The sequence below is a fragment of the Myotis davidii genome, unplaced genomic scaffold (assembly GCF_000327345.1).
Source record: "Myotis davidii unplaced genomic scaffold, ASM32734v1 scaffold701, whole genome shotgun sequence".
Lineage (NCBI taxonomy): Eukaryota > Metazoa > Chordata > Mammalia > Chiroptera > Vespertilionidae > Myotis > Myotis davidii.
In genome coordinates, this window is record NW_006291552.1 from 457837 (window position 1) to 476602 (window position 18766).

At 39.3% G+C, this 18766-nt stretch overlaps 1 protein-coding gene across 2 annotated transcripts in view; it reads left to right on the plus strand.

Moving 5' to 3' along the window:
• The window catches only part of BRCA2 (breast cancer 2), a 78824-nt gene that overhangs the window by 30359 nt on the left and 29699 nt on the right, over nucleotides 1-18766 (plus strand). For both annotated transcript variants that reach the window (XM_006765063.2, XM_015564836.1), the window contains 5 exons: nucleotides 4247-4680; nucleotides 5172-5353; nucleotides 6669-6856; nucleotides 10148-10318; nucleotides 11380-11734. In XM_006765063.2, coding sequence (XP_006765126.2) covers nucleotides 4247-4680; nucleotides 5172-5353; nucleotides 6669-6856; nucleotides 10148-10318; nucleotides 11380-11734 — 1330 coding nt within the window. The remainder of the gene's footprint in view (nucleotides 1-4246; nucleotides 4681-5171; nucleotides 5354-6668; nucleotides 6857-10147; nucleotides 10319-11379; nucleotides 11735-18766) is intronic.

Here is an 18766-nt window from a genome sequence, read left to right on the forward strand (position 1 = left end):
GGGTATTTTTTTTTTCATAAATATTTCTAAAATTAATGGCACTAACATGCATATAGGAGTTAATCCTTCCCTCTTGAAGCCTGCATCAGGGTTAAATCATTGTGTACTTGGGTCATACTTATAGTGCTATCATATACGAGCTCGTTTTTTAGTCATAACTTTATAAAGTCAAACAGATTTTATTCCCATTTTATGGATGAGGTACTGAGGTTGAATGGAGTTAAGGAAATTACTCAACATTAATTATAAAAAAGATGGATTATATGGAAAATATTTTATCTCTCTTCTTAAAACCCTTCTAAAATTACTAAGATTTAAAAAATATATATATCTTTATTGATTTCTGAGAAAAAGGGAACGGGAGAGAGAGAAATATCAATGATGAGAGTGAATCATTGATTGGCTGCCTCCTTCATGCCCCCTCCTGGAGATTGAGACGCAACCCTGGCATGTGCCCTAACCAGGAATCAAAGCCTGACATCCTGGTTCATAGGCCAGTGCTCAACCACTGAGCCACAGCAGCCAGGCTAAGATATTTTTTTAATGTATAAATGCACAAGGATAGTAATAAGAAGAAACAACAAAATTTCGGAAGCCAAAAAGCATAAAAGACTTAGAAAGCATAGAATGCCAGAAACTGACATTAGAGTCAGCAGAGAAACTAGCTACTTACTCAATTCAATTTCCCCTAAAGAACATGAGAGGCCCTGACCAGTTTGGCTCAGTGGATAGAGCATCGGCCTATGGACTGAAAGGTCCCAGGTTCGATTCCAATCAAGGGCATGTACCTTGGTTGCAGGCATATCCCCAGTAGGAGGCAACTTATCGGTGTTTCTCATTGATGTTTCTAACTCTCTATTCCTCTTCCTTCCTCTCTGTAAAAAAATCAATAAAATATATTTAAAAATATGTTATAAAAAAAAAAAAGAACATGGGAGGAACTTAGGTTGGCAGCAACATGTACTTTTGAAGGTGAAGCAGAAAATAGGAAAATTCATTGGAAATCTGTTTTAAGAAGCATCTATATCACCCTAATCAGCTTGGCTCAGTGGATAGAGCATCAGCCTGCGGACTCGCATGTACCTTGGTTGCGGGCACAACCCCCGTGGGAAGTGTCCCGGAGGCAACTGATAGATGTTTCTCTCTCATTGATGTTTCTAACTCTCTATCCCTCTCCCTTCCTCTCTGTAAAAAATCAATAAAATATATTTTAAAAGGAAAAAAAAAGCATCTATATCCCTTCCTCCATTGCAGATAGGCAGTTATCCCTCTTCCATAAGGTTATTCTCAGGAAAAGAGGAATTGAAGGAATTCTGAATTGGGGATGGGGTGGGGGAGGGTACTGAACACAGAGATTAAGTAAAACCCTATATATTGAGTGGTGAGAAAATTCATTATAAAAAAGATGGAAATATGGAAAATATTTTATCTCTCTTCTTAAAACCCTTCCAAAATTACTAAGATTTTTAAAAAATATATTTTTATTGATTTCAGAGAGGAAGGGAGATGGGGAGAGAGAGAGAAACATCAATGATAAGAGAGAGAGCCTCCTTCCCATACTTGGCTTCCATTGCTGGCAGCCAGGCCTCCAGTTAGAAGACTGGAAGATTTTTTTCTGGGGAATATGACCAGTTCAGTAGAAAAACCCAAAATACTGACAGTTGTGGATATTCATGTGAAACAGCATAGCCAGATCACCAGACAGTGAAGTCAACAATGGGCAATCCCATAGCATACACCTTCCTGTTGACTTTTCAGTGCCTCACTCTGAAATATGAACAGCTACTCAAGGAACACCTGTCATTGGAAGAAAGCCTCTATGAAAGATAGTGTCCAAAGTACAAAAATAAACAAAGCAAAAGAAAATGAAAGAAAGAAAAAGGAAGGAACTTAGAGAATATAGATTGTGCAAGGAGAAGAAAACTTTAAAAATACTAGTATTATTAGGAAAGAGAACATATAACATCCTTAAAATGTGTACAGAAGAGCCCTTAGAAATTAAAAATATGATAGCACAAATAAGTTAACTCAGAAGTAATAGAAGATCAAAGTTATGAACACTTCCAGAATGTAGAACAAAAAGAGAAAGAGATCAAAAGGGGAATGAAAAGATAATCAGAAAAGTCTGAAAATTTGGAGATTGAAAAATAAGGAATAGGAAAAAATATGAGAGTAATTTCAAAGAAAAAGTTTATCAGTACTGAAGGACGAGTTTCCTTGATTAAAAGCAGTGGTTCTCAACCTTCCTAATGCCGCGACCCAGTTCCTCATGTTGTGGTGACCCCCAACCATAAAATTATTTTTGTTGCTACTTCATAACTGTAATTTTGCTACTGTTATGAATTGTAATGTAAATATCTGCTATGCAGGATGTATTTTCATTGTTACAAATTGAACATAATTAAAGCATAGTGATAATCACAAAAACAATATGTAATTATATATGTGTTTTCTGATGGTCTTAGGCGACCCCTGTGAAAGGGTCGTTCGACCCCCAAAGGGGTCGCGACGCACAGGTTGAGAACCGCTTATTAAAAGGGTCCTCAGTACAATGAAGATAACATTCAGCAGACTAACAATGATAAGCAATGTGTTGTCTTTCCTTCTATTTGTTGTATCTGCCGGGAGTGGGAGATAAATAAAGAGTCCTCAGAGTGAGCACATGAATAAAAAGGAACCACAGTGATGGGGTATTGTTGTGAAATTTTAGAACACTAGGGGCAAAGAGGAACCTTAAATTTTCCAGTGGGCAAAAAAAATTAGGTTTCAAACAAAGCTTCAAAAGTCATATGGTATAAGTCCTCTCATCATTAATAATGGAAGCTAGAAGATTATGGATTATATGATGTATAATACAGAGCAATGCCTTTAAAATTCCAAGAGGAAATGATTTTCACTCCAGAATTTTATCACTGATCAAAGTATCAAATAAGTGTGAGCATAGACTTTTTTCAGATGCTAATTACCAGAAGGTTTTTCTCCATAGCATTTACTACCATGTGACATATTGTCACTTTCCCTCCACTAGAATGTAAACTCTATAATTTTGTTTTGTTCGTCACTCTGTCCTCCAGCCAGATAGTGCCTGGCACATAGTAGGACCTCATTACATATTTGTGGATAGATGAATGGATAGCTAAATTAGTTCCAGGGGTTTAAGGATGGATAAAAGGAAGTATGGGGTTTTCAACAAGATATCAAATATTAGGAAGAATGTATATGCTAGGGAAGATGATAAATTTAGTCCTATGCAGTTCAAAGTGTGGGAATAACATCTAGGGGAAAGTTGGGCATAAGTGACAGGTTAATATTTTTTTTGTTAGGTAGATGGTAATTTAAGTAATAGATATAATCACCTTGCCCAGGAAGGGTCTAGGAAAGAAATCCAACTTTGGAGACAGGAAAGAAGAGTCGGAAAGAAGAAAAAAAACAGCAAAAAAAGAGAGAAACAAATAAATAAAGGGACAATGGGGTAGATATTAATGGTAAGAATTTTAAGAGGGGAAAAGTCAACTGTCACAGCTGCCAAAAGTCTAGTAGAATGAGTGTACACATGTAGGAATATTTTTTTTGGCATTTGGGGGGTTATGAATAACTTTATTGAGAACAATTTTTATAGAGTAGTGGAAGAAATGAGAATTCAATGAATAGAAATCAAGGATTACCTATTTAGGAAGGTTGGCCACAAGGAGTAAGTAACAGTATGAACTTGAAGGGGAGACAAGGCTGAGGAAAAAATGTCTTGGCGAGACTGGTCAGGGTTTTCTAGCTAAATGAAAGGAACCCTAAAAAAAAAAAAGATATCAACAGGTGATAGAGAAAGAAATGAAGTAGGTGGAATAATAACTGAAAAAATGGGACTCCTGAAAGACAGAGTTATTAGTTGGGGTTAGAGTACAAGTGAAAGTGTTAGCCACAAGAAGACGGATAGCTCTTTCTCTGGTTAAAGAGGTGAGTAAGGAGATAACCTGGAGGAGAGAGTCACAAGGATCTGTGTTTGACAGACTGTTCCTATTATGGGAAGTATGTGGTAAAGTCAAAGACTGGCGTCCTTGTATGAGAAGTTGTAATGGACTTGACAGTGGTATTGTTTTGGGTGGTAACCATGATGAAATGTAAAACAGCAGAATAGTATCACCATGTAGCAATAAGGGTCTCCCCCAAAATGCATATTCCATAATTTTTATGTGTGTGTGTGTGTGTGTTCACTGTAACTAATCAAGCAAATGTTTTCTTCTCATTATAGCACAACTAAGGAAAGGCAAAAAATACAGACTCCAAATTTTACTGAACCTGGTCAAGAATTTCTGTCCAAATCTCATTTTTATAAACAGCCAACTTTGGAAAAATCTTCAAGCAATTTATCAATTTCAGGACAGCCATTTTATAAAGTTCCTGCCACACAAAATAAAAAAAGGAGATACTCAATTACTACAGGCAAACCAGTGAAAGTTTTTGTCCCACCTTTTAAAACTAAATCACATTTTCACAGAGATAATCAGTGTCTTGGCAGCAATACTGATTTGGAAGAAAACAAACAAAAACAAGAAAACATAGGTGAACATGGCTCTGGTGGTAGTAAAAATAATATTAATAACAGTGAAATTCATCAGCCCAACAAAGATAACTCCAATCAAGTAGCAACTATAATCTCCACAAAGTGTGAAGAAGAACCTTTAGGTATTTTGTAAAAATTTGTGTTGACATAATTTTGCCTTTCAGTTAGATATTTCTTATATTAAATAATGCTTTGAGGATTTCCCCCCTTTGTAATGATTAATAATTTCAAGACTTTCTTTAATGCCTTAGATTTTTCCAAGTCCAGAGATTAGGTTTAAATTACTCTAATATTGTCTTTCAAAAGTAACTACTTGTGGACTTTCTTGTTTTTAAAAAAGTAATTAGACACACACCTAGAATTGCTATTACTGGAATATATTTTTTCCCAGGCTACTTATTTTCTTCTAAATCTGAAAGAAAGAAAGAAAGAGAGAAAGAAAAAGAAAGGAAGAAAGAAAGAAAGAAGTATTTCTATTCTTTAGAAGTTGAAACTTTTTTCATGCCTGAAGATTTAAAATTAGAACTAATTGATAATGTATAATTTTATAAAGAAAGGGTTGTGCTTTTTAAATTTTATACTCAAATATTTTTTGCTAATTATTTCTCAATAGATTGCATTGCAAATCTTCAGAATGCCAGAGATGTACAGAATATGCGTATTAAAAAGAAACATGGCCAACAAATTTTTCCACAGCCAGGAAGTCTGTATCTTGCAAAAACATCCACTGTGCCTAGAATCTCTCTGAAAGTAGCAGTAGAAGGCCAAGTTCCCTCTGCATGTTCCCATAAACAGGTATGCTTTTGTTGACAATGCTATTAGCTTTTATAGCGACTTGTAATTTTATTTTATTAACTGGTATCTCCAAATTGCCCTTTTTAAAGGAAGAACCAATTGAAATCATCATGTTCCTATCCACCTACAGGGGCAGCCTCCTCCTCCTCTATTGCCTTAATCCTACAAAGTGATCTAGACTTCAGAATTAGTATTCCTCTTCCCCTTTCAAAACATATTTTATTACTATAAGAGCTCTTGGCTAGGTGTTAGAGGAAAGTAGTCTCATTGAATTAAAATTGTGAATAACTCATAATCCTGAACTCACTAAGAGTTATTCACAGTTTTAAAAGAGGATTCTTATTAAGCTACTAGAGGCCCAATGCACAAAATTTATGCAAGAGGCCTTTCTTTCCCCCGGCTGCCGGCACTGGCTTCCCTCCGGCCGCCAACAGGCACCCAGGACCTGGGTTTCCCTTGCAGCCCTGGTTTTGTCTGGAAGGTCATTCAGAAGGATGTCCAGTCTAATTAGCATATTATGCTTTTATTATTATAGATTACTGTCTAGTTAGCATTTTAGGCACTGGAAAAGTGAAAATGATATTTGGTAATATTAATAGGTAACATTTATTGAGCATTTTCTATGTGTTAGGCACTCTTTTAAGCTCTGTGCCTGCTGGTTATATCTCATTTAACCTTCACAAGCACCTAAAAGAAAGGCACCATTATTTTGTTCATCATTTTACGAATGAAAGAACTGAAGCACAGAGAAGGTTAAGTAACTGCCCCCAAAGTCACTTAACTAAGCAAGTAGAAGAGCCACAATTCCAAAGCAAGGAGTCTGACTCCAGAGTGAAGTCTGAATGAAGGAAACGATACTCTGGGATCAGGCCTCTGGTAGAAGTGAGCACCTTGAAATAGGCCAGGCCTGTGTAGAAATCTGACCTCCTGAGGTCAGACTCCCTGAAATACACTTTTTACTGTTCTCTCTCTTCTAAATTTTTGAACTTAAGAGATTTTGTAAAACATTGTTACTTTTTTTACCCCCACAATGACTCCAATGGCAGATATAGCAAGAGGCATATACACGGGGGAATGAAAAAGGTGCAACAGACTCGAATTGGAGGGGAGGTGGGGGTCATTTCTAGTACATCAGCATTTTAACTTCTACTAAATAAGTTAAACCTTTTTTTATAGTGAATATTTTAATATTTAAATGAAAATTTTGAGTAAATTCAGTTTCAGTTTGTTACAATTGTTTCTATTCTGTGAAACATGCTTTTTTGTTTGATTTTGTTTTTCATTATCAAATTTTTCTATTATTTCTTTTGTGCAGCTGTATATGTATGGCGTCTCTAAACAATGCCTAACAATTAACAGTAAAAATGCAGAGTCTTTTCAGTTTCACACTCAGAATTATTTTGGTAAGGAAGCCTCATGGGCTGGAAAAGGCACACAGCTGGCTGACGGTGGATGGCTTATACCCTCCAATGATGGGAAGGCTGGAAAAGAAGAATTTTATAGGTATTCTGTGCAAAAAGAGGTGTTAACTTTTATATATTCTGTAATCATTTTTCCTCACAAGCTCTTCTTTTTTCTCTTTCCTTATCTCTCTTGAACTTAAAAAGTTGGCTAGGAATAAAATTTTTATACATCAAATCATTTTATTTTATTTACTTATTTTTTTATTCCTCACCTGAGGACATTTTTCCATTGATTTTTAGAGAGAGTGGAAGAGAGGGAAAGACAGAGAGAAATATCAAATGTGAGAGAAGCACATTGATTGGTTGCCTCCTGCACATACCCTGACCAGGGTCTAGGCTGGGGAAGAGTGTGCAACCGAAGTACATGCCCTTGACCGGAATCGAACCCAGGACCCTTTGGTCTGCAGGCTGATGCTCTATCCACTGAGCCAAACCAGCTAGAGTTACATCAGATCATTTAAAATGCATTATGGTTCAATTGACATTTTGGTGAAATCTTTTAAAAAGTGAATTATGGTTTGTCTTAGCATTTAATGAATTGGTTTTCTTAAATTGTGACATTTTCCTTATACATTTACAAAATAAAGACTGATAACAAAAGTTAAATTTGAATTGGCCTTATCATAGACCCCCACACATGTACACTTGTGTCATATTCTCTTTCACTGTGTATTTCAATAAATATGAAATAGAATTACTAAAAATTAAACATAAGTACTTAAATATTAGTAATGCCAAAAATTAATAAACATTACTGCTCTAACACAATTTAGAAATATATAACTTATTATGATTCTAATGTTTGTATAAACATAATTTAAAGTTTTTGCTATCAGAGATGTATTATCTTAAGCCAATGGAAAGATATGAAAAACCTTTCTATAGTGCCGTTATTATTTTAAAAAAATATTAATCCTCAGTCTAGGATATGTTTATTGATTTTAGAGAGAGGTGACGGGGGGGAGAAAGAGAGAGAGAGAGAGAGAATCATTGTTGTGAGAGAGAACATTAATTGGTTGCCTTTTGTACGTGTCCAGACCAAGGATTGAACCCGCAACCAAGGTATGTGCCCTGACTAGGAATCAAACTCACAGCCTTCGGTACACAGGATGATGCTCCGACCAATTGAGCCACACTGGCCAGGGCCCCTTGTTCTTTAATATCTCTATAAATCTTTCCAAAATTTATGCTTTTGGGAAAGTGATAAAACATTTTTCTTTAATTTTTGTTATGTATTTTGGTAGGTAATTGGAATATATTTTGTTATGTGTTTTATCTTAATTTATTAAATTGATTGGTGTGACATTGGTCAACATAAACGTATAGGCTTCAGGTGTGGGTTTCCATGTTACAAGATATGTATATTGCATCATGTGGCCACCACCCCAAAGTCAAATCTTCTCCTGTCACCATATATGAGGATCCCCTTTTCCCCGCACTCACTCCCCTCTTGCAATCACCACACTGCTGTTTGTGTTTACAAGTTTCAGCTTTATGTCTAACATATGACTGAAATCATATAGTTCTTAGCAGAGAGAGAAGCACCAGGACAAGAGAAGGAAGTTCTTAATGTGATTTCTAAAAACAGTCTCTTTAATAAGAAAAATAATCTCAAATATAATTATTTTAAGTTAAGGATTTCATTTTCCAGTTGAAATAATTGTATTGACTAATATCTTTAGTGACTTTTTATTAGTATACTAGAGGCCGGATGCACAAAATTCATGCAAGAGTAGGCCTCCCTGCCCTAGTTGGTTTGGCTTGGTGGACAGAGCATCGGCCTGCGGACTGCAAGGTCCCAGGTTCAATTCCGGTCAAGGGCATGTACCTTGGTTGCGGGCACATCCCCAGTACAGGGTGTGCAGGAGTCAGATCGATGTTTCTCTCTCTCATTGATGTTTCTAACTCTCTATCCCTCTCCCTTCCTCTCTGTAAAAAATCAATAAAATATCCTATATAATAAAAGAGAAAAATGGTAATTGGCGTACGACGATACCCTTTTCATTGGTTAATCAGGGCTATATGCAAATTAACTGCCAACTCAGATGGCAGTTAACTGACAACAAGATGGCGGTTAATTTGCATATGTAGGCACAAAGCAGGGAGGCGAAAGGGAAAGCAGGAAGAAGCCCCCTGCCACTGACAGTGATCGGAAACCCAGGGGGGCGCTAAGAGCCCCCAGGGCCGCCTTTGCCCTGCCCCCCCAGCCATGATCGGAGAATCAGGCGCCTTTTCCGCCCTGGCCAGTGATAGCAGGAAGTAGGGGTGGAGCCAGCGATGGGAGCTGGGCAGGGTCAAAGCTGGCAGTCCCCGGAACTAGGGGTCCCTTGCCTGGGCCTAAAGCAGAGCCCACGATCGCGGGGCCGCTGCCGCTGTGGGTCCCCGCTGCCCTGGCAGGACGCCTCGGCCAGAGGCATTAGGCCTGGGCAGGGGCGGAGCCTGAAACCGCGGGGGAGCTGGGGGTGCCCTGCCCAGGTCTGACACCTCTGCCGGAGGCCTCAGGCCTGGTCAAGGGGCCGATCCGGTGATCAGCGATCGGATGGTGATGAGGGTCAACTCCTCTGGCTGAGGCATCAGGCCTGGGCTGGGGGCAGAACCAGTGATGGGGGGAAATGAGGGTCCCCTGCCCAGGCATGATTCCTGGGCCAGAGGCATCAGGCTTAGGCGGGGGTCAAAGCCGGTGATGGGGGGAGAGGGGGGTCCCCTGTCCAGGCCTGAATCCTAGACCAGAGGCATCAGGCCTGGGCCAGGGGCAGAGCCAGCAATCAGAGGGGTCTGGGGGGCCCCTGCCCGGGCTTGACGCCTGGGCCAGAGGCATCAGGCCTGGGCTGGGGGCAGAACCAGTGATGGGGGGAAAATGAGGGTCCCCTGCCCAGGCCTGACGCCTCTGGCAGAGGCGTCAGGCCTGGGGAAGGGGCCGATCCTGCGATTGGAGATTGATGGGGGGCAATGCCTGAGGGCTCCCAGTATGTGAGAGGGGGCAGGCTGGGCTGAGGGACACTCCCCCTCACCCCCACCCAATGCACGAATTTCGTGCACCGGGCCCCTAGTTTTTTAATAAAAAGAGTAGGCCTTCCTTCCCCTGGTTGACCAGAAGGTCATCTGGTCTAATTAGCATGTTACTCTTTTATTATTATAGGTATTGATACATATCAAATCATTTTCTAAAATTATATTGCTATTGGTTATATATTAACTCAAAAATTTATTAAATGATCTTATAAAGTACAGATTTTTGCTAAGAATAGTCATGGTTACTGAATTTAATATTATCTTATGTGGAGTTGTTTCTTTGTTTTTTTGCTATTTTATTCTACCTTTCTTTGTTCAGGGCTCTGTGTGACACCCCAGGTGTGGATCCAAAGCTAATTTCTAGAGGTTGGGTCTATAATCACTATAGATGGATTATATGGAAACTGGCAGCTATGGAATTTGCATTTCCTAAGGAATTTGCTAATAGATGCCTAAACCCAGAAAGGGTGCTTCTTCAACTAAAATACAGGCAAGTTTAAAGCATTACATTATGTAATCATATCTTGGATACAGTTCAGATTTCTGTGCAGTCTGTGATTTCATGTCGTAGTGCAGGGGTGGGGAACCATTTTTCTGCCAAGGGCCGTTTGGATATAACATCATTTGCAGGCCATACAAAATTATCAACTTAAAAATTAGCCTGCTATAGTTTGGTCAGACATTGAATTAACTCACCACTAATGCCTTGGCAGGGCCAAACCAAATGATTTCAAGGGCCTTATATGGCCTGTGGGCTGGACATTCCCCACTCATATGGTAGCAGAACACAAGCCAGCTGGCAGTGACAGTTGCCATCCCATACTACTGGTCAGTTGTATGGAGTAATTAGTTCTCTTGTCATCCCCCAGGTCCCACTTAAGAGAAATCACATCTTTATACACCTCTTGCTTCCCTCTACCTCCACCCCCTCCATAACTTCTAAGAATATGAATTACCAATTTGATCCACTTTTCGGGGATTGCTAATTAATAAAGCATCTTTCCATTTGGGGGGAGTTAATGTTTAATTCATATTTTAATGGCATAAAAAATATATTACTAGCTACCAAATTTTAAATTCTCTTCTGTCTCAGTATTTTTTCAATAAAGGTATTAAATTTTTATTTTCAACTAAAGGTCTGGTGCACGGACCAGTGGGGTCCCTCAGCCTGGCCTGCGCCTTCTTGGAATCTAGGAGCCCTCAGGGGATGTAGTAGTGCACTAAGCTGCAGGCGGCTCCCACTCATCCCAGCCCCACTGCACCTGCCACCGCCACTCAGTAACACTGCTGCAGCTGCACTCGGCAGTCATGAGCCCAGTGTCTAGAGTCCATTGGTCAGCTGAATGGCGCTCCCCCTGTGAGAGCGCACTGACCACCAGGGGGCAGCAGCTCCTGCGTTGAGCGTCTGCCCCCTGGTGGTCAGTGCACATCATAGCGACCAGTCAACTGGTCGTTTAGTTGCTTAGGCTTTTATATATATAGATTATTCGTTGACTGTTTTTACATCGAAACTGTACTCACAATTCCTAAAATAATGCATTTTCTTTTTAGATATGATATGGAAATTGATAGAAGTCGAAGATCCGCTATAAAAAAGATAATGGAAAGGGATGACACAGCAGCAAAGACACTTGTTCTCTGTGTTTCTGAAATACTTTCACCAACCACAAGTCTAACTGAAACTTCTAACAGTAAAACTAGTGGTGTGGATACCAGCAAAACAGCTATTGTGGAACTGACGGATGGATGGTATGCTGTGAAGGCCCAGCTGGACCCTCCCCTCTCGGCTCTTGTACAGAAAGGTAGACTGGCTGTCGGTCAGAAGATCATCACTCATGGAGCAGAACTGGTGGGCTCTCCTGATGCCTGTGCACCTCTTGAAGCCCCAAAATCTCTTATGCTAAAGGTAAGTTACATTAATGCACTTTCTTAATAAAAATCACTCATGGTCCTGCCATGGTGACTGAATTTGGGGAGTGAGAGGTACCTCTTTTTACTGTATTCTAAAGGTAAAGACATTTCTCTCAGGTATTCTGCTCCCTAAAGGTTTTACAAGGTTGTGAAAAATCCACCTGTTTTTTCTGAGGGAGCTTTCATCTCTGACCTCATACTTGATGATGGGGAACAGTGATTAGCTTCATTTCAACCATCAGCAGATTTTCCCTTTCTGAGAGATTCTTTGCCTTTGTATTCAGTATATAGCACCTAACGTCCTGTGTTTGTGGTTCTTTTTTTTTTTTTTTTTTTTTTTTAAATATATTTGATTGATTTTTTTTACAGAGAGGAAGGGAGAGAGATAGAGAGTTAGAAACATCGATGAGAGAGAAACATCAATCAGCTGCCTCCTGCACACCTCCCACTGGTGATGTGCCCGCAACCCAGGTACATGCCCTTGACCGGAATCGAACCTGGGACCCCTCAGTCCGCAGGCCGACGCTCTATCCACTGAGCCAAACCGGTTTCGGCTGTTTGTGGTTCTTTCTCTTTATTTTTTTTTTGTGTGTGTGTGTTTTTCAAGTCTTTTATTTTAAACTTCATATTCTCCTTTTGCTTTACTCTGTTTCTTTTCTTTGTTTTTTTAAATTAAATCTTTATTGTTCAGATTATTACAGTTGTTCCTCTTTTTTCCCCCATAGCTCCCCTCCACCCGGTTCCCACCCCACCCTCTGCCCTTACCCCCGCCACCCACTGTTCTCATCTGTAAGTGTACAGTTTTTGTCCAGTCTCTTCCCGCATCCCCCACACCCCTTTTCCCCTGAGAATAGTCAGTCCACTCCCTTTCTATGCCCCTGATTCTATTATATTCACCCGTTTATTCTGTTCATCAAATTATTTATTCACTTGATTTTTAGATTCACTTGTTGATAGATGTGTATTTGTTGTTCATAATTTGTATCTTTACGTTTTTCTTCTTCTTCTTCTTAAAGGATACCTTTCAGCATTTCATATAATACTGGTTTGGTGGTGATGAACCCCTTTAGCTTTTCCTTATCCGTGAAGCTCTTTATCTGACCTTCAATTCTGAATGATAGCTTTGCTGGGTAAAGTAATCTAGGTTGTAGGTTCTTGCTATTCATCACATTGAATATTTCTTGCCACTCCCTTCTGGCCTGCATAGTTTCTGTTGAGAAATCAGCTGACAGTCGTATGGGTACTCCCTTGTAGGTAACTGACTGTTTTTCTCTTGCTGCTTTTAAGATTCTTTCTTTGTCCTTTGGCTCTTGGCATTTTAATGATGCTGTGTCTTAGTGTGGTCCTCTTTGGATTCCTTTTGTTTGGGGTTCTCTGTGCTTCCTGGACTTGTAAGTCTATTTCTTTCACCAAGTAGGGGAAGTTTTCTGTCATTATTTCTTCAAATAGGTTTTCAATATCTTGCTCTCTCTCTTCTTCTGGCACGCCCATAATTCGGATGTTGGTATGGTTGAAGTTGTCCCAGAGGCTCCTTACATTATCTTCATATTTTTGGATTCTTTTTTCTTTTTGTTTTTCCAGTTGGGTGATTTTTGCTTCTTCGTATTTCAAATCTTTGACTTGATTCTTGTGATCTTCTAGTCTGCTGTTGGAACTCTGCATAATAGCCTTTATTTCAGTCAGTGTATGCTTAATTTTTAGTTGGTCCTTTTTCATAACCTCGAGGGTCTCACCAGATTTCTTGAGGGTCTCACTACATTTATTCGCGGTTTCTAGAAAATTCTTGAAAAATCTTAGAAGTGTGGTTTTGAACTCTATATCCAGTAGTTTGCTTTCCTCCATTTCTGTCATTTGTGACATGTTTCTTTGTCTCCGCATTTTTTATGCTTCCCTGTGTTGATAGAGTGGCTTTCTGTGTTAGGTGTCCTGTAGGACCCAGTGGCTCAGCCTCCCCAATTACCTGAGGTGGACACTGTTGGTGCACCCCTTTGTGGGCTGTGTGCACAGTCTTGTTGTAGTTAAGCCTTGATTGTTGTAGGTATCACTTGGAGGAATTGACCTCCAGGACAATTGGCTGTGAGAATCAGCTGCGTCTGCAGTGGGAGAATTTCTGAGCTGGAGACACCCTTCTGGGGCAAGACTTGCTTCAGTGGGGCTTTGGTGCTCACTGAGTCTGCCCCCTGAGTGTGTCCCTTATGGATCTGAGGAGTTGTAATCTGGATGGTCCCACTCTGACCACTGGGTACACTAGTTCTTGGATCTCTAAGGAAGTGCTAATTTAGCCTCTGCCTGAGGCTACCCAGCAGGAGCTATGGAGAGATGCCTCTTCTTTGGGGTTTGGAGGTGCCCAGATGAGGCCCAGCTGTGAAGCAATGCAAGCTGCTGTGGGGCCTTGGACCTTCTTTTGGAAGTTCTGGGTCTCTCTGATTCAGCTGCAGTTTGTTAGGTTCCAGTAATCGCTGCAAGCACCTCTGAGAGAAAGCCACCTCGAGTTCCGCCCGATGCCAGACAGTCCAGTTTCTCCCCATATGAGTCTGGGTCCCCAGAGACTCACCCGGAACTGGAGTTCAGAGCAGTCAGGAGCTTGTGTCTCCCACCCGATTGAAAAAGACAACTGTGTCCTCAGCTGCCAGCCCTCCCCCGTGGGCCGCGACCTCAGCCGCCAGCCCTCTCCCGTGCGCCGCATCCTCAGCTGCCAGTGCTTTTGGCATGCGCCTCACTTCCGCACCACCTCTGAGTCTCAGTGCTTTTCTCTTTCCTTCTAGTTGTAGAATTTTCACTCAGCTAGCCTCCCTGTGGTTCTGGATGATGGCCATTTTGTCTTTTAGTTGTATTTTTGAAGTGGTTGTGGGAGGCAGCAATTTCAGGTGTTTACCTATGCCTCCATCTTGGTTTCTCTTGCTTCTTTCTCTTTAAATAAATGATCAAAATCTGAGAAAGAAAAAAAAATCAGTCATTGGTTCAGTTAAGTTCTACAAAGGTTTTTTTACATTTGGAATTTTAAATATACTTACACCTGTGAAGGATATTCTGTTTCTTGAAAATATACTGATAATCTCAGTATAAAGAGGCAGATTCCTCAGACACACTTATCCTAACATATCCCCGTCATTAAGTGGCACATGACTTTATAAGATTCATGACCCCAAAAAATATTCACTGATGCAACCCTGCCTGACTCCCTAATCATGCCCTACAAAGGCAACCACTGCAAATCCCTTGGGCTGTTCCTTTGCTTATATGCTTTGTTATCTTCTTTCCTTCAGTTTAGATCTTTATTAGCTTCTTGCTGTGAAAGAGGGGTGAAATCTCTGTTCAATGTTTACATTATAATGACTATGAAAAATATTTTTTGCAATTCAGCATATAAATATACTATAATTACATTTTATTTCTTTTTTTAAATATGTTTTTATTGATTTCAGAGAGGAAGACGGAGGAGAGAGAGAAACATCAATGATGAGAGAGAATCATTGTTTGACTGCCTCCTGCATGCCCTCACAGGGGATCGAGCCCACAACTCTACTGGGAATCAAAACGTGACCTCCTAGTTCATAGGTCAATGCTCAACCACTGAGCCATGCAGGCCAGGCTACCCTTACTTTCTTTACAATTTACTGCTTTCCCTGGAGTTACTATCTTGCTTTTTTGTTTTGTTTTTGTTCTTCTTAATTTTCTGTGTCCGTAATACCAACTCATTCCCACATAGGAGCTATGTAAAATTCATCTCAGCCGAAACCGGTTTGGCTCAGTGGATAGAGCATCGGCCTGTGGAATGAAAGGTCCCAGGTTCGATTCCGGTCAAGGGCATGTACCTTGGTTGCGGCATATCCCCAGTAGGAGATGTGCAGGAGGCAGCTGATGGATGTTTCTGGCTCTCTATCTCTCTCCCTTCCTCTCTGTAAAAATCAATAAAATATATTTTTAAAAAAATCTCAATGTGTTAAAATACCTTTATTGGTTCCATTTATTTTTCTTGATGATTCTTGAACCTCTCCATTGAAGTGGTTATTTTCTATATATGCTGCACAGGACCTCTTTCTGTGTCAGTAGTCCTGTTTTCTGGATTTTGTATCTTCCTATGTTTATTCTTTAGTTTTAAGTACACACAGCCTCCAGAGACTTTTTGAGAAAGGGAGTATGCAGCTCTTTTGATCATATTGTAAGGTTGGCCGAATATAGAATTTGCAGTTGAAATAATTTCTTCAGAATTTTGAAGACATTTTCTCTCAATTACCTTCTTCTACTACAGCTTCTGCTATGTTCAGTGCTATTCTTATTCCCAGTCCTTCACTATAGGATCTGTTTTCAAGCCATTTTCAACATCATTTGTCTCCAGTATTCTGAAATTTCAAATAATGTACTTTGGTATCAGCCTTACTTTGTAATTATTGTCCTGGGTACACAGTAGCAGTCAGTCTATAAACATATGTCCTTCATTGAGTTCTGAGAAATTTCCTGAAGTAGTTCTTTTTTTAAAATACGTTTTTATTTATTTTAGAGAGAGAGGAAGGGAGAGGGAGAGAAAGATGGAAACATTGATGAGAAACACCAGTCGGCTTCCTCCTGCTCGCCCCCTCCTGGGGATCGAGCCCACAACCCGGGCATGTACCCTGACCAGGAATGGAACTGGTGTCCTCTTCGTGCATGGGATGATGCTCAATCCACTGAGCCACAACAACCAGGCTTACTGTAGTTCTTTTATAATTTCTTCCTTTCTACTTTTCTCTCCATTTTTTAAAAATCCTGATATTTAGGCACTAGACCTCTTAGATTGGTCCTCTCATTTTTTTGATTTTTCTGCTATCTCCCCACCCCCCAAGTTCTAGTTTTTAATTTTACCTTTTAATCCCTAAAGTCAATTTGTGCCTTTTGGCATAATATTTAATTTTTAAGAGACTTTTATTATTCCCTAAGTGTTTTTTCTTTTTTTATGACACCTGGTTTTAGTTTCATAGTTTTAGTTATCTTTTCATCTTTCTGAAGCTGTTGATTAATATCTTGATTTATGTTAGTTTTTTCTGATTCCTGCTCTTTTTTTCCCTATGACAACCTCTTCTTTTTTGGGTCTCATGTTGGAGACTTTCCTCAACTGGTGATTGTTAGCTATTCTTTCCTCTTCAAGAAAGGGGTACTAATGAGCTGATTAGAAGCTCTCTGAGAAGTGGGGCTTGTGAACTTACAGAGTGGTAAGACAAGAGATTTTATTTTATTTTTTTCATTAGGAGACCTTCAAATATCAGTGACTGTTCTGAGAGCTGCACAAAGTAAGAAAGCTAGCAAGGGGATTCCTTTTCAGCATAAGGATTTTTATTGCATTTTTTGTTTTCAATATAGCATCTCACCTGCACCCTTGGCTACTTCTGCCTGGTGATCCAGAGTCTAGAATATGTGTGGTTCAGCCTTTCCAGAAAGTAAGCTCTTCTGGGTTCTTTTTGAATCCTGATGAGGGAAGAACAGTTATCTTGTTGCTTGGTATCTGAGGACTTAATTACCTTCATACAAAATCTCAACCATTCCTCCTGTTTTCAGCACCTGCCTGCAGAGGTACCTGTTGCCTTCAGTTTCCTTAAATTATTTTATTTCATATTGGCTTCATAAAAAAACGTTTGCTATCTGAGTAACCTTGAGTAGGTTATGTAATTTCCCTTATACTCAGTTTTGTCACCTGTAAAATGGGAATAAGTCTTAGGGTTGTTATGAAGATTAAATGTTAATATATGTAAAGCACTAACACTCTGTGCCAGCACCACCGTAAATGCCCCATGAATGTTTGCTATTTTTGTGAACTGTAATTATTCTTGAACTGCTTTGTTATTTACCATTTGTCCAACAAATTTTTAACTTCCAAAATTTTGGTAATTATTTCACCAACTGTCCTCTTGAGTTCTCTTTGTCCTTGTATTTTTTTTTAGAGAGCCTAGATAAGTAAGTATATTTTAATCCATCATTTTTCCATTGAAGTCTGTTTTATTAATTTCCTAATACAGGCATAATTCAGAGATATTGTGTGTTCAGTTCCAGACCACCTCAATAAAGCATTTATCTCAATAAAGCAAGCCACATGAATATTTTGGTTTCCCAGTGCATGTAAAAGCTGTGCTTACACTATACTGTAGTTTAGTGATTTTCAACCTCTTTCATATCATGGCACAAACTAATTACTAAAAATTTTCAGCATACCAAAATATATATTACATTTTTTGCCAACCTGATAAGAAAATAGGTATAATTTTGATTCATTCACACCAGATGGTTATTGTGTTGGCTGTTTTCATTTCTTTATTTGACACTCTAAGGAAAAAGAGGTCACTGCCCCTGACTAAGTGGTCAGGTATTGCATGTTTTAAAAATTCTTGCAGCACATTAGTGTGCCTGTTGGGGCCGTGGCACACTGGTTGAAAATCACTGCTGTGGTCTATTCTGTGTGAATAACATTGTCTGAAAAGCAATGTACATACCTCAATTAAAACTACATTATTACTTAAAAATGTTGACCATCATCTGAGCCTTCAGCAAGTCTTTTTGCTGGTGGAGGGTCTTGCCTCAACACTGATGGCTGCTGACTGACCAAGTGGTAGTTGCTGAAGATTGGATGAATGTGACAATTTCTTTTTGTTTTTTAGTATCTCAAGAAAAACTATTGTAAATATGATAATGTTACATGCAATAAGCACCAATTATCCAAGAAAAATGATCTTACATATAGTAATATTATATGCAATAAACATTAATATTTAAGAATAAAAGGGTTTTAAGTATAATAATATTACCAAAACTATACTAATATAGTATGATATCACAAAAGTTGTAGGAAATATTACTTCTATTATAATCCATTATATTTTCCCCCTCTGGCTCTATTTTTGCTCATCAGTTTATGTTGTTCATTATATTCCACAAATGAGTGAGATCATATGATATTCATCTTTCTCTGACTGGCTTATTTCACTTAGCATGATGCTCTCCAGGTCCATCCATTTGGTTGCAAATGGTATGAGTTCCTTCTTTTTTACAGCAGCGTCAT